Raw genomic sequence first — 15,477 nt, forward strand, 5'->3', positions numbered from 1 at the left:
AAATGAATGTATGGATTTAGGAATGTTCATGAAGTGTAATTTGAATAATTAACTCTGTTTGGAAATGATGGTCCACTGACTTTTTTTTTTTTATTTTTTGCTAAAAAGTAAAGCTTTGACAACAGTAGGAGCAGAATAAAACACAAGCTAAAATGAAAACAATGTTAGTTTCTGTTAATAAGTGTAAAAATCCATATGGTATGCGTACATCTCCTTGCCTGCTGGTGTACAACTTCTATAAACATTTTTTGTTGTCTGACTTGGGAGGGTTTCTGCCCTCTTCAGTCTTGCTCAATTCCAAAAGAATAGGTCACTTTAGTTACTAACGTTCACTCTATTACCTTTTTAGTTTTGTGGGGAGTTGAGAGATTACTTGCACTTCAGAGCAAAGGATTTCAGCTAATTCAGTTTAGCAGAGTTTCCAAGGTTCGTGAATACAGCTGATATTCCTAAGTAAATGGATACTAAAACATAGCTTCATGAACTGTAGAGTTCATGTCAGCAGTAGTATACAGAAAATCTAGTTATCTGCCTCTTCCTGTTGAAGGAAGAGGTTGTTTAGACAGATAAATGTCAGTCCTACACCTGCCACTTCCATTAGTATTGCACATTTCTAATCCTTCTGTGATGATGGTGCCCAGGGAAAACTAAATTTAGGAATTCCTGAGTTAGAGTAATAGTTTTTTCTTAAGTGGTGGTTTGGTGTTGCAGCTGGGGTTTTATTTCGTTAAGCATGCAAAGATAACATGTTAAATACAGTAAATGACTAAAACATCTACCATGGTTATGAAAGAGTAACCTCCTTCATCTCTGGTGATGCGAGGTGTTGTAGCCAAGACCATGCTGGCACCATCAGAAATCAGTGGTTAGGATTTGACTCCCAAGTTCTCTGGTTATTACAAGGTGACCTAATGAAACAGGTGATGTACATGTACATATCCAGGATCTTTATAGCTTATCTTCTGATGAATAGGAGAAAAAAGATTAAAGTTACTAACTGTATTTGCAGAATGGCCTTCAGTCCTAGTATTTCCAGATGATTTGTGTGTTCTCTTATTTTTCTGCAGTTTGGCAATCCTATTTAAAATGTCTCTTCCTAAATAGGCAGCAATGAAATATATATTCAACTGATACCATGAAATAAGTTTCTACATGGATTGTTTTTTTAGTGTACTGTTTACCTAAGGAAGGAATACAAGGGCTGATTTAAACTTTCTATGCATGCCCGTACAGACACAAATAAATGTATTCCTGGAAGCCACATCTGAATGTCAGCATTTTGAGTGGAATAATATGATGCTTAAATTGACTGTCTCCTTGCTGTAAAGCAAGCTTGGTTTTAGCAGGCACCATAAAGCTCCTCTTGTTTTACTTGTATAAGCCAGTAGGGAAACCATTATCTCGTGAGTGGGTTGTTTTGGACATTGGAAGCATTGGGTGAAAACAAGGCTGGGCTAATTGAACTTAACATTTGATATTGCTGTTTTGAATAACACTTTGACTATAAATAAAAGCTCAGCCAGTTGTTTCAAAATTCAGTGGAAAGTACTCTTAATGTAAAAGATGGGTCTCTATCAAGTTGTGTAAATAAATGCAAGTGGCTCTGCGCTGCTGCTGCACGGGGCTCCTGAATGGAGTGGAACACCTTTGGGAACACATTTGCACTCACCAAAAGACTCTCCAGAAAAGAAGAAAAATGGTCCTTTATTTTTGGTTCCCTTTCCCTACAATCATCACCCACGAGGAGGTCTTTTGTCCAAATTCCTAAATGTTCACTGTCATTCAGAGGAGCTGGAATCTTGTTCTGTGCAACAGAACAGAAACTCTAGGGTTGTTAGGATTGCATGATACCACATACAGTCTTAAAAGTTTGTGTCAGGGTGAAAAAAAATGCATTATTTTCTTTGGCTACCATAGGAGAGAAAATGTTAGCAAGGCTGGGGGTATTAGAGCAGCATTCTTTGTGATTGTATTGCCATGGCATTAATACTGTTACAATTTCAAGATTCATAAAATAAGTAATAAAGTTATTTGCCTAGTCAGTGAGCACAGCATTAAAAAAAAAAAACATTGGTAGAATAAAAACATTATTAGGATTTTGCAGCATTGGCCATGTAGAAAGGGAAAAACTTGCCATTTAAAAATAATCTGAGTGAGTTATCTTGCTTCTGTGCTATTTTTACATCAGAAAAACAGTGACACATTATGAGAGTAACAAGTGTTACCTTCATAATGCAAATATGAAACCTTACTCTGTACATTAATCTCTGAGGTATTGTCTCTAAGATGTTCTTAAGCAACCTTTCTTTTAAAAATTATTTTAAAAATATGCAAATAAACTTGTAGTATTACTAATATATTATTAAACAAATAATAAAAATAATAAGCAAATATAAATAAAAATAAGCAAAAATTATGTCTTCATAAGCAAAATTGTCTCATTTTTTCAGACTGTTTAAAAATTCTTTCCAATCATTATTTCAGAATGTTCACTGTTGTGTGATTCGGAATTTTAAAGATGCGAATATTAAAAATACACATTTCTGCTTTTATATTAAAGGGTTAAATATAATATTCTTATTTTCAAAAGGCTTAATGTGTACCTTGACCACTTGTGCTTTGGAATATATATCTTGCAGTATTGCAATCTGTCAGTTAATTTGGGATGAAGCAAAACTGTGAATCTTTGTCAGATGAGGAAAACAGGAAACTTTATTGTAGAGCAAGCACATGGCAAAACAAGTAGTCTCGGTACATGTTTTTTTAGTTGTAGATGGACATTAGTGGAAGAATTATACGTTTCTTTCCTATTGCATAGGTTAGTGAAAAGCAAAATTATATTGGGAAAAAAATATTCTTGTGAGCCATATTATAAGGCAAACGTAAGCATGTAGTTAAATCTCAAAGTGTGGCATTGATATGTCTGCAGACATTAAGTTTTAATAAACAATGATAATAATTCCAAATTCTCAGGTCAACTTTGTCAAATGTATTTCAGTTCATTATTTTACAGAGATAAAGCTGTGCACAAATGGAAATCTCCAGTTTTTGCATGTTTACATAAAAAATATTTTCCTTACAAGTATACAGAATACAGCTGTCTTTACTAAGAAGCTGCAAGTAATAAAAATCTAAAATGTTATAATGTTAATCGTGTTGACTTCTGTGGTTTTCTTCTTCCTTTGGTTAGGCAGTTTCTGAATGAAAGTGTGACAAATCAAGCTGGCCTCTGATTTTTCTGCTTGGAGGAGTGACATGGATCTGGAAGGGATTTTCTGGGTCACTGCCATTGCACACTGCTGTTGCACAGCGCATTCATAACTTTGCCTAGCTTCAGTTCAAAACCTTCTCTGCCACAGCTCCTGTTGAGCATGGTTTTGAGAGTCTGAGGTTCAATAGGCAGCAGCTTTTAACTTTCTGCTCATTATTTTTTGCACCTGTATTGCCTCTTGCTCTAAATGTTTTGAGTCCTTCCTCTTTCTAGATAGTGATCATTTCCTTTCTCAGCTTAGGCTAAATAACTGCATGCTAAAAACTCCTCTTACGCTTTCTCAAATACTACTTTTTCCTCTTTTGATAATTCTGATAGTTCTCTGAATCTCTTCAAGTATATGACTTCAAGTTGGAAACGTGTAGCTGGGGATGTGTGCAGTATTCCAGCTAAGGTCTCTTGGGGGGCCTGGGTAAGAGCCCCAAACTCCTGTATTTCTGGGTGCTACATGCACTCATCTCATCAGGTTCTTTTTCTGCTGCATCACCTTGGCAGCTCAGTCACCCTCTGGGCAGCTACCTACTGGAACTATTTTAACAGTAATTTCTGACAAATAAATTCATATATTGTTTTGTTCTCAAAGTCTAACATCTTCTTATGCTAGTACGCTCATGCTCCAGGTAGGCATTATCTTGCTCTCAGGGACGTGTCCTTTTTTCCCCTACTTGGAAAGATTTACTGTTTGGTCTTAATCTGTAAGTTTTCTCTGTGATTGGGTATGAAACAGAAAAGCAACATGTGGTGTAAGAAAGTCCTGCTGATGGAGTCTTCAGCATTTGACACTGCACACATATCCTAGGTCTTTGCTTTAACCATTTTAAAAGCACCCAGGATAGATGTTCTCAGCTTTGAGCTAGACTCTTTGCTTGTCTGTAGTGTTTTACAATCCTGAGTGGTGCTTTAAAGCTGGAAATAAAATCCAGCAGCAGGTGCCATCATTATTTACCTCTGCTGGTGTAATTTTGTATCCCCCTTGTGCTTTTTAGAATGCTGCATAGGAAACCTGAAATGAGTCTGTACACAAGGTGTACTTGAGCGTCCTATCATTTATTTAAAATGTTCTGCAGGATTTAAAACATCTTCTTTGAAAATGTTTGAATTAACGTTTCCTGTAAACATATGTGTACACGTAAAATGTTCTTGAACTTTTTATGCTTTTGCATCCTTAGACATAAATCTTTTTCTGATTTCCTGTGGAAGCAAAGTTTGTAACCGTGTTTGCTATTCCTTCCTCTCCCATAATTACTTGTAACAGGCCAAAGAGTTCAGAATTTGCCATTACAGATTTCCAAAACTCCTGAAAGTGGACCATGTTGTTTCCACTTTAGCAGCAGAAGTTAATATATTAAAAATCAAAACAGCCACAAGAGCAAGTATTTAGAAGTATCATCAACTGGAACATGCATTACATTAGTATGGAAATCAATTATTCCCAGGAGGGAAATCTCTGCAAAGCTAGGGTTTATTAATTTTGTCCTCTACGTCTATTGCTATTTAACAGGGAGTTTTTGCTGCAATTCAGTAGCTGAGCTGAGTTCACAGCGAAGCAGAAACCTTTGTATGAGTTCCAGAGAATAGCATATGTACTGCTGTACAGCCTGTGTACGTGTTCCTGCTAAACCCCTGGCTAGGCTGCTTGGGTTCTGAGAAATATTTGGAGCATTTTGCCTGATGGTCATGGGTGTATGGTTCCCCCTCAGTTTTACCTGCAGAGCAGTGTGGTTTCTGTCAGAACAGTGTATTTCTTCACTGTGCCAAAGGAGAGAAATAGAACACTGTTTTGTGACTTTTTGGGGTTGTTTTCCTCTCTGCCACTCAGATAATTCAGAAGAAAACTGAGGTGCCTCAGAGTGGTCTATAATTGCAGCTCAAGGGCCTCTTGGCTGTCAGTTTTCATTATTTCCATGGTAGGAATTCCCTTCCTAGTTTTATTCAGTATTTTTGCACAGCACAGACTCTGGGAATAGTAGTGCTTGGTGAGACAGTGAGTTGGGTTCTCTCACCATGAGATGTGTGCTATGTCTCTAGACATAAGACTAGAGTAGAATTTCTGCATTTTACTATTTGAGCATGAGCATGTTCAAGGTGACAAAAAAATAGGACCTGATGTAAATCTTTAAAGCTTTATGAAACAGCACAAACTGGCCAATATAAAATACCCAGTGCTGTTAATGAAAAATATGGGAGGAAGCCTGGTAAAATCCTACCTACTCTGTTCTGCAAGGCTTCCCTTCAGCTGCACTGTTTGGGTGACAACTTCAGTAGAGCAAAAATCTTGCAGGAATTAAGCTGAAGATGCAGACAGAACAGCAGATCTTCTCGATGAAGGGGATTTAAAAATCGCACACAGTGCTTGAGCAGTGGTGCTCTTGGCAAAATCAGCTTTGCTCTTAACTCTAGGTGAGGCAGCATAACTGAAACGTTTTGCAGGACACGTTTCTCCATGCTCAAAGAGTTGTCTGTACTTAAATGTATATCCACAGTCAAAACAGCTGGGAAACAGTCATTTGATATTGAATCCTTGCACAGCAGGACCACTTCAACCATCAGAGTCGGTATTTTAAAAGTACACAATTAGCCTTTGTTGCCAGTTGAAGAAGTTACATTTTTACCAAGTATTTTCTGAATGAGATAGACTTGTGAATAAAGTCCTGAATAAAGATCTAAATAAAAAAAAAATAATTTTGATCTTGCAGAACTGCTGCTGTTCGTTATAAATACATAATGATGCTTTGTGCTCCAAATCTCAAGAACCTGAGAAAAGCTTTTGAAAATGATGTCCTCAAGCTTACTATATTTTAGTTCAAATCATTCTGCATTTTTCTTTTGTATTCTTGGTTCACTCTCACTTTAAATAATCGATGATACATTATTATTTTTTTTTTTAATATTGAGTTGTTGCCAATACATTTGTGTTTGCTGAAGGAACAATGCTTATGCCAAGTTTCCTGAAAAAGAAGCTTGAATATAAAACACTATAGTGGATCTGTTGCACAAATGCTGTCCAAAAAAAAAAAAAAGCAAATACTAACAGAGCAACAGAGCTGGTTCTACAACAGATGAGGTTAAGTTACAGAAGAATGGGTGTGTGTCAGTGATGCATTTCATACTTTTCCTTTGAAAAGTGTTTTTTCTGACAGTTTTTCTCCATTCCCCAAATACCCATTTACATTTCACCACCTCTGTCCCTGTGCAGAAGTCAATAGTCCTTCAAGCAGAGGATAATTATGTTCAATGCATTAAATGCTCGTAGGATTAGCTGCCGAGAGCTATGAGATGTACATGAAGTGGCAGGCATTGTGTGTTTTGTAAGGGGAACAAAATGAAGTTCCCCCACACGCTATGTCTCGCTTGCTCTCTCTTCCCAAGACCAGTGTGTCACATTGCATTGGTTTAAGCCTCCAAATAATTTTATGGGGGAGTACTTGTAATGAATTATGAGTGCAGGAGAAATATGAGGAGCTTGCCTGAAAAATCCTCGTTACGCTGCTTTGCTTTTTGTTGTTGTTGTTAGAGAGATTCTACTGTGGGCTTTGTATATAAACAATCTGCTCAACAGATTGCACGAATGCAGTATTTCCAGAACGGGGATTGTCTTGTGTTGTAATCAAGATGAAAAATGTTTTTAAGAGTAGGTCTTTGTGAGCTTTGAGTCACTGTTTCACACGAAGGTGTCTATTTGATTGAGGAAAATAAGTAGATTTAAAATACGTGAGATACTTTTGCATAAAGTAATTATGTACAGAATGCATAATTTAAGGCGGAAGGTTTTTTTCATCTGTTTTTAGCACTTAACTCTTCTCTTGCTGAAGTTTGCAAAGAAAACATCAATACTTCTTAATGTTTTCCATCCCACCTCTACATAAAGGGAATCCTGCTTCCATGGGAATCGCATCCTAATTTCAGCTGTGCATAGCTTAAACTTTTCTTTTAAATTTAACTCTGTGCTGGACATGTCAGCCTGCATCATGTCTTTAGGCAGAATCAATAGAAGTTACTTTATTATTCTGTAATTACTTAAATTGACTGCTGTGTTTTAAATCACTGAACCATAAAAATCTTTTCCTTGATGTCTCTCTTGGTTAGGAAGTGAATTATGTTGAAATAGCACATAAATAGTGCACTGATGAATGCCCGCCATTAGTAGTAATATTTCTTCCTTTAGTCATTAAATATTGTAAATCTGAGTATATCATTAAAAACCATAAACAAATTTACAGATGTTTAATAGAAAAATAAACAGTTACATAAAGTAGTGAAATGAGATGTTAATGACTTGATGGGATACGGAAGTATGCAGGGTTTGAAATCTAGGCTATTCTAGTACAAGATAACTTCAAAATTTTAATCTTGAATAAGGAAAAATGGGGAAGATTTAAGGCATAGTATTTCTTGTATTTTCATAATATGAAATTTATTATATTCTTTCATTAATAAGCAAGTACAAGATGTTTCTAGTAATAGTACGAGGTTACAAGAAACAGAACATCTTTCATAGTATTACAGTGTTTTTTAGTACATTATTAGAAAGCAGGTTCTACAAGTAAGTGCTGAGAGGCATATATTTAGAGGCTGAAGAATCAGTGTTCGTGTTTCTTCAATTTCAGAAATTGGAAGCATGTCAAAAAGGTGGTATTTTGTGTAGTCCTATGTCCACCATGCAGTGGCACATTATTGCCTATAGATCTGTTCATTGGGAATTGCTTAAAACAATGTTACGCCATTGCTCTCAAATTTCGTATTTCTGTGGATGTTCTTCAGCCAGCCACTGTGCAGGCTTTGTAAATCTTTCATAAAGTGCTGAATGGCCTTCAGTGGAAGACCTTGCTTATAAAATGCTTACTGATGGGTTTGGTCTAAAATGAGCGGTGTAGTAGAACTCTCTAACCAGAGTTCCTCTTGTACTTCAAATATATACGTTCATGTTTCTTTCCCATTATTGCATGTATACTTTTTCCACATGTAACCACACTAAAAAAAAAAAAAAAAAAAAGTTAAATAAATATCCCTTAATATACACCTTAAAGACTTTGATATATTCCCTAGTAAATATTCTGAAGATATACTCATTTTCTAATGTACTGGTTTAGTAGAGCAAACCTAATGACGTCCTGAGTAGAGGCTGGACAGAATGCAAAGGAGCTCAAGTGATCCTCTGAGGAAGAGGACGAGCCCAGCACAGTCCCCACGGTGGCACGTAGTCACTGCCTCCTGTCATACAGAAAGGCATGCTGGAGAGTAGGAGAAAATCATGATGTACTTAAAATAGGAGGAACATATTCAGAGCAAAATAATTGTTAGCTTTGCATGCATAAAATGGTGACTCACTTTGAGGGTGGAAGTAATAAAATGCTGCTTTTAATATAGGAAGATATGATATGGTGTAAGGTATTTTCGAAGTGGAGGTACTTCTGTGCGCTTAAGAAAGTTTCATGTAGTGGTTCAAGTTTATATTTATTTCATGACTTTCAAGAAGTAAATGCTTGGAATTCCCAGATGCACAGTTTTTCCTCCAGATTCCTCTACGTGTGTATAAACTGTTTAAACATGTACATGTATACGTGAACGTTTATCAAGAGCTACAAGTACACACACAAAATACTGTTTTGACCTCTGCCAAATTAAGATTAGATCTTTGGTGTTAACTATTTTATTGATTCATGCTCTGTTCTGAAAATTTATTTCCCCTGTTATCTTATACCTTTTTAGGTCTTGGCGTATATAGCCTTAATGTTTTTCATTTACCCAGTTTGTCCTTGAAATAGGTTATCAGGGCAGTTATCTGGTCCTTTTAATGACTCTCAGTTATTTAATATAGTGTCCATGTAATACACTTTGTAGTTACATTTATTGAAGAATGAATCATGTGTTTATTTTTCTAAATTACCCTGCCATGTTTTTACTCCATCTGCTGGGTCATTCCGATGCTGTGACTGAGTGTTCAATAATAAAGTTAAAAAATGCTCTATATTGCTGACTTTGGCAAAGCTGTAGTTCAGTCTTTTGTGGTATCACAGTGCTCTTTACGTAAAACATACAAGTTGCATTTTCTTTTATTACTATGAAGGACTCCGTAAACCTAGCTGTCAGATCATAATAATGCAGAAGAAAAAGTTGGCTCTTTGGTTCTGATGTCATCAGTGGTGTCTGCAGTCTGTCCCAGCTGATGCTCCAAGGGAAGCGGTATGCCCTTAAATTTTCTGATATTACTGTGTGATCCAGAGGATAAGGCACATGTTTTATCTAGCCTTTATGTGCTTGAAAACATTACAAGAAAACCTTTATTCTTCTGGGATACTAAATGCTGAAGGCAGTCTTAAACTGTTGAATGGAACGAGAGTTGAATGCAAGCACTGAGTGCTCAAATTTCACAATAAAGTGATGTTCGGTAGCACAGAAAATAGATCTATAGTAGTGCAGTTAAATGTTGTGTCTTCCAAATCTTCCAAAAGCACAGATTGATGTTCCTAGCCAGTTCTTCACTGGATGTACAGCAGAGCTTCATGATGTTATTTTCTAACAGTGCTTTTTTGCACTGCACATAAGAAATGGGGTGCAAATACCCTGGTCTGAGCCAGACAGCCTTGTGCAGGTTGCTGGTACTGCTCAGGCTGTTGAAAGCTGCATTTTATTCTTGAACGACTTACTGGAAGCTGTTTACCTGACATTATTGCCCTCCACAAGGGAAACGGGTGGCCTCTTGTGTTGAAAATTTAGATGCCTGCATTTGTCATTATCATCAGTGTTTTGCTTCTTTCCCATGATGTGCATTAAATATTTTGAATAGCAGGATGCGGCCAAGACAGAAATGCATGCATTTCTCACGCGCTCCTCGAGCTCACCATTTAGACGTTTCAACTTTTGACTGTGTTTTATTTCTTGTCTCACAGCTTCTCACCTTCACTTATTTGAGGATAGGGCAGTTGAGTTGGATGTCGCTTTCAGGCATATAGCACAGAGACGTAGTATTCTGCAAAGATGTGAGCATGTGCTTCCTGCTTGTGAATAGTCCCATTTGATTAAGATCAAAGTGACTGGCTGGGTTGCCCTAAGTAAAATGCCTGCTTCTGATCTGCTGCTGTCACCACTTGGCAAGCCCATCACATGCAGCATGGCTTTGACTTTAGGAGCTATTCTGAAACTGGTAGTCACCAGACATTCAGCTGATTGTCTACAGCCAAAAAAATATCAGAAGGCTTGCTTTTATTTGCCTTGTGTATTATCACTTGTGGTGGAAACTCCTCTTCTAATCGCCTGTGTAGGAGCAAAATATAAATCCTTGCTGTTCATTTAAAACTCTAAGTGCCACCATTATATTAAACGTATTAAACGTAGCTTGATTTCTTTTTTTTTTTTTTTTTTGAATATACTAACTGGGTTTGCTTTGATGTAAGGCTCTAAAGGATTGTTATTGCATTGATTAACAATAAATGCAATTGTTAGTGGCTTGGAGATACTTGAAATGCACTGTGAAAAATGAACGTGTTTGGCTGGGCTCAAGACTGTAGACGTTACCTCCCTTTGGAGGTGATGTTTATTTGTGACTGAAACAGCTACCACTTGATAAAATACACAGCTTTCAGAATATTAGGCAGCACCTGCTCTGTGAGTTATCATTAGGCGTGCAAATCATAGGTGACTTGTGTCTGCATGTTAAAATAATATATAAGATTTCTACTCGGAAATAACCCTGGACTACTTTAATTCTAGGAGACTATATTTTCAGAAGTAAATGGAGTTTTCATCAACATGTTACAAAAGCCGTGATGATTTACTTCCTATGCATTCTGCCTATGGGACATATACTTATTTGTAGAATGGTTTGAATCCTAATAAAAAAAAAATACTGATATCCTGGTGATTACACTAAATACTCTGCTGTTTTGTGCTGATTGAAACTCAAAGATTGCAAAGGGAACTAGCAGGGTCAACAGGTATTATAACTAATGCTTTTTTTCATCTTATGTTTTCTCCTTTTGATATGTCAACAACACTGGTGAACATAATTAGATTTTTTTCTGGAGGCAGTATCAATGGCTTTATATAGAGTATTAGAGTATTTTAGAGTATTAGAGTATTGCTTTTGTTAATTGCCCTTTCATTGTTGATTGGTATATGAAGATCAAATCTAGCTCTGGGCTAGCTGAAGCTTTTTAGGGTTTTTAATGGTTCTTGGTTTTAGTTTCTCTTGCACGTAAAATAGTAAGAATTTTTCAAAGCGTAGCCATTTTTGCTGTCAATTCTGTAGTCATACTGCAGTAAGGAAGAAACCCTTTCTAGGTGTATTGGAATAGGAAATGCCAGTCAGCCTAAATACGACTGAGATTTCCAGTTGGCTGTACTTTCACCACAAATGCTGAAGTCAGGGTTCTTCCAGGGCATGTACCATATGCAGCTTTAAGCCAGGCAAGCAGCAGCAAAATCATTCAGTACATCTCTGTAGAGCTGGTTGTTTTCTCAAGCACAGTTGCATTTGTGACTTCAGCAGGCTTTTTGTCTAACCATTTATCCTGATTTACCTATTCTGTCTTAACACTGAATTTTCATTTTCATTTTCATATTTTCATTTCCATCGGGGCAAATTGTAGTAGCACTAAGGTAGCATTAAAAACTGACGTGGGTGGACACCCTGTACATGGCATTCTTCTTACTCTCAATTGAGGTGTGTTTGTATCTGCCTTGTCTGAGTGGAAGTAAAAAGAAATTAATGAACAAAATTTTTCAAATATTGAAGTATTTATTGCATACCAAAATCAATACTTAAACATCCTTTTATATATGATAGATAGTGGTGGGATGCAAGCTTTTTGGGGAGAGGAGTATTTTGCTCCTGAAATAGCAATTAAATATTGCTTCAGACAGCAAATATTTTCCTTTATCAAAGTTCCCTTTCTACAGCCTGGCAACGTTGACAGTTCTTACAGATTTTCATGGGACCTGAGTGCATAAAGCAATAGTAAAATATATGTCACAAATGTTTGGTGGATGATTGTTAAAAGATCGAATGTCGTGTCTTGTTTCATTCCTCAGCGAAGCACGTGAGCAAACTCATTTCAGGATTGCAGTTCATTGCTGTTGTGTCGGTTTTCCCACATTTCCTATTTGCCATCATGTTATTTAGCTCAAAGTATAACGGATAGTTCAGTGCCTTGGGTTTTACTTGTCTGTAAAGTACCCTGTCGACTTCAGAAGCAAAAGAGTTAGCCAAACCCAGAGCAGCGTTTGCTGTAACTATGTGACTTTACTCACTGTTAATCCTACTCCACAGGAAACCATTGATATTGAAGGCAGCACAATATTCATATGAAGTTCAATTCTACCCAAACTGTGTAGTAAGATACTAAAGAATTTGCCATAAGGGTTATCGCTTCATTGGTGTTTGTTCTCAGTTGTTTTTTTTTAATCTCTTCTTATATTTGCAACACTTGGTGGTATATTGCTGACTTCTGCACCACTCTAAAAAATTGGAAAACTCAAACTTTGATGCTGCATTCTCAAACCCCAATGGTTTTCTTGATGTAGTTGGTGCTGGCAGAGAATAAAGTGTGACATACATGATTTAAGTTCATTTTGCTGTGTATCTACCTCAAATTGTAATGATGCTTTTTCTGCTCCACCTATAGCTTCCTGCAGATTTCACAAAGCTGCACCTTACTGACAGTCTCCACCCACAGGTGACCCACGTTTCATCTAGTCACTCAGGATGTAGCATCACTAGTGATTCAGGAAGCAGCAGCCTTTCTGATATCTACCAGGTAAGACTGGAAGGGATACTGATGGGAGGTGCCGTTTCAAACAGTTCTGATGTTAATAGCTCAATGCCCGTGTTGCCGTGTATTGTCACTTCTTGTCTGAAGAAGTGATCGATAGATTTTAAAAAAACTAATTTTCGCTTGAATCAGAATAATTTCAGGGTTGCATCTGCTTCTTACTAGATCTGATGTTTGAAAACTCAGCAGGTAATCTGCAGTGCAGTAACATGACATATGTTTCCTTAGTCTGTCACATCCAAGTCAGCAGTGCAGAGGTGTAGTGTTTTTGCAATGTTTCAGGTTTCTACTTCATGTATTTTGTTTGTATTTTGTGGCTTTTTGGAGAGAAAATGTCCTGAATTTCAGCATGGAAAGCCAGTGTGACTCTTCAGTAGAGCTTTCTGGCTGAACTTAAGAGGCAAAGGGACTTTGTTCCCTGACTCCAGCATCTCACCTCACCTTTCTGAGTGCTTTGCCATTTGCAGAGAAACAGCTGTGATGTTTACTGCTATTTTGAGAGGACTTTGAGATCTGTTGAGCTGGGCATTCTGATAAAAAGTGAGATCAGATTTTCAAAAGTATAAAGTATAGATTTAGAACTTTGTCAAATGAGTGGTGTTTTTTTTTTTTTTTTTTTGTTTGTTTGTTTGTTTTGTCTTGGTTCTGTATTTTGTAGTTCTGAGATGTATTGGCTTCCAAATCTGGCACAAATCTGTCTGGGAGAAAAAATACTCAGTGAGCAGCCTGTGCTGGCCTGACTTAAGGGGTATATTCTGATTTCTCCACACTGTAGAGAGCTGGTACTAGCCTCTTGGTAGCGCTTTTTCTCCTGACTACCTGGGAAACATAGGGGAGCTTGAACTGGTGAGATTTCTGAAGCTATCACACAGCTGAGGGGGCTTCTTGTTGCAAAGTTCTGGGCTATTCATTTGGAGCAGAACTTGCTGTGAAACATATCTCAGGGATGCCTAAAACGTTTGAGGTGTATGTACTTGTTTTAAATATATTTTAAGAATATATAAAAATAATGATATGAGGAAGTCTAGATCTTCCTTTTGGTATTTTCAGTTCTTGCAATGTCCTCTGGTAGGAAACCATAGCAATTTGTTTAAATTAAATTTGATTCACTTTTTCAGAATAACATTCTTTTTCTCAGAGGTAGGCTTAAAATAAAAATCTCCATTCAGTTTAGATAATAATTGCAATAATGCAAAGTCTTATTTTTGCAAAAAATATGTCAAAGTAACTGAACATTTTAGGCAGAACATATGTCAGTCAAGTATATTTGTCAAAATTTCTTCTGAAGAGAAGATTACTTTGAGATGGGATTTATGTTTATACTGTGAGGGTGAAGAAGAAGTAAAATCAGCTTTGTTCTTTGTCTTCTATAGATTTTCATACCTTTTATTCTAAAGATTTTATGCTTAAGCATAAAAATACCAAGTACCTCTAGAGAGACACTTGTAGGTGGCATTTAGATGGTTATAGTCATGCAGTTCATCTCTAGATAAGTTGCTGAAACTTTTACAAAAAGTTTTGGTAGAAAACCCTTATAACTGTAAGAAGGATCACTGAGTTCCTGGGAAATTAAAAATACTATAGGGAAGCTTCAGAGAAATACTTGTAGAGTCACCAATCTGGTGTATATCTCCTGTAGTAAGGTGGGTTTTTTTGTTTGTTTTTGTTTTTTTTTTTTCAGTAATGAAATCAACAGTATGGTTGGTGTTTAGAGAGAGTTAGTGATTTTTATGAAGTATTTACATGGGGAATATTTACTTTAATATATTTACTTTAATATTTAAAATTTAATTTTTGTCTAATTAAAAAAATTGAGGATACTATGTCACATGCTTTAGAAAAATACTTTGCTTTCTTCAATTAATCTGCAGTTAATTGCTCATTTAAAGAATTCTTGGCACAGGTGTATTAAGATCTGTGTAATTGCACAGTGTCAGAGTAATTACTAAAATAACCTGTATCCCTCGAGACATCAAGTATTGCAAGCATTTATTGCAGAATGCTTTGTTTTAGACCATACTTGAAGATTTTATTTAAAAAACAAAAGCACACCTGAACTGATGAATTCAGTTGTAGGAATTTATAAAGTTGGGAATCATAAACTCTCTAATTCTAAATTAATTTTGTAGTACCAAGTGCTGTCGTTATTAATAATTTCTCATATTGTCACAAACCATTAATTTTTTACTTCAGTTTCAGTTGTAAAGCAATATAATGTAGGAATGTTAAGTTAGGCTGTACTGCAAGAAGAAAAAAGTGACAAGATGAAACAGTGGTAATCTGAGTATTCTAGGATCAAGTCTGGGATTAAGTAGTCAGAAATACTTTTTGAAAAAGATTGGATCAGTCTTTTCACAATTATTTACCTTTTAATTCTTCCCCAAGTGTTTATTCAAAAATGATAAACCATAACGAGTCATCTATGTTATTTTTTTG

The 15,477-nt window shown here is 36.3% G+C and overlaps 1 protein-coding gene across 13 annotated transcripts in view; it reads left to right on the forward strand.

Moving 5' to 3' along the window:
* RAPGEF2 (Rap guanine nucleotide exchange factor 2) overlaps positions 1–15,477 on the forward strand; it is a 181,172-nt gene that overhangs the window by 122,617 nt on the left and 43,078 nt on the right. For 12 of the 13 annotated variants that reach the window (XM_068681101.1, XM_068681094.1, XM_068681087.1 and 9 more), the window contains one exon: positions 12,895–13,026. The exons of the other annotated variant lie outside the window; for it this stretch is intronic. In XM_068681101.1, the coding sequence (XP_068537202.1) occupies positions 12,895–13,026 (132 nt within the window). The remainder of the gene's footprint in view (positions 1–12,894; positions 13,027–15,477) is intronic. 13 annotated transcript variants of the gene reach the window in all.

This window comes from Anas acuta, chromosome 4 (assembly GCF_963932015.1).
Source record: "Anas acuta chromosome 4, bAnaAcu1.1, whole genome shotgun sequence".
Taxonomy (NCBI): domain Eukaryota; kingdom Metazoa; phylum Chordata; class Aves; order Anseriformes; family Anatidae; genus Anas; species Anas acuta.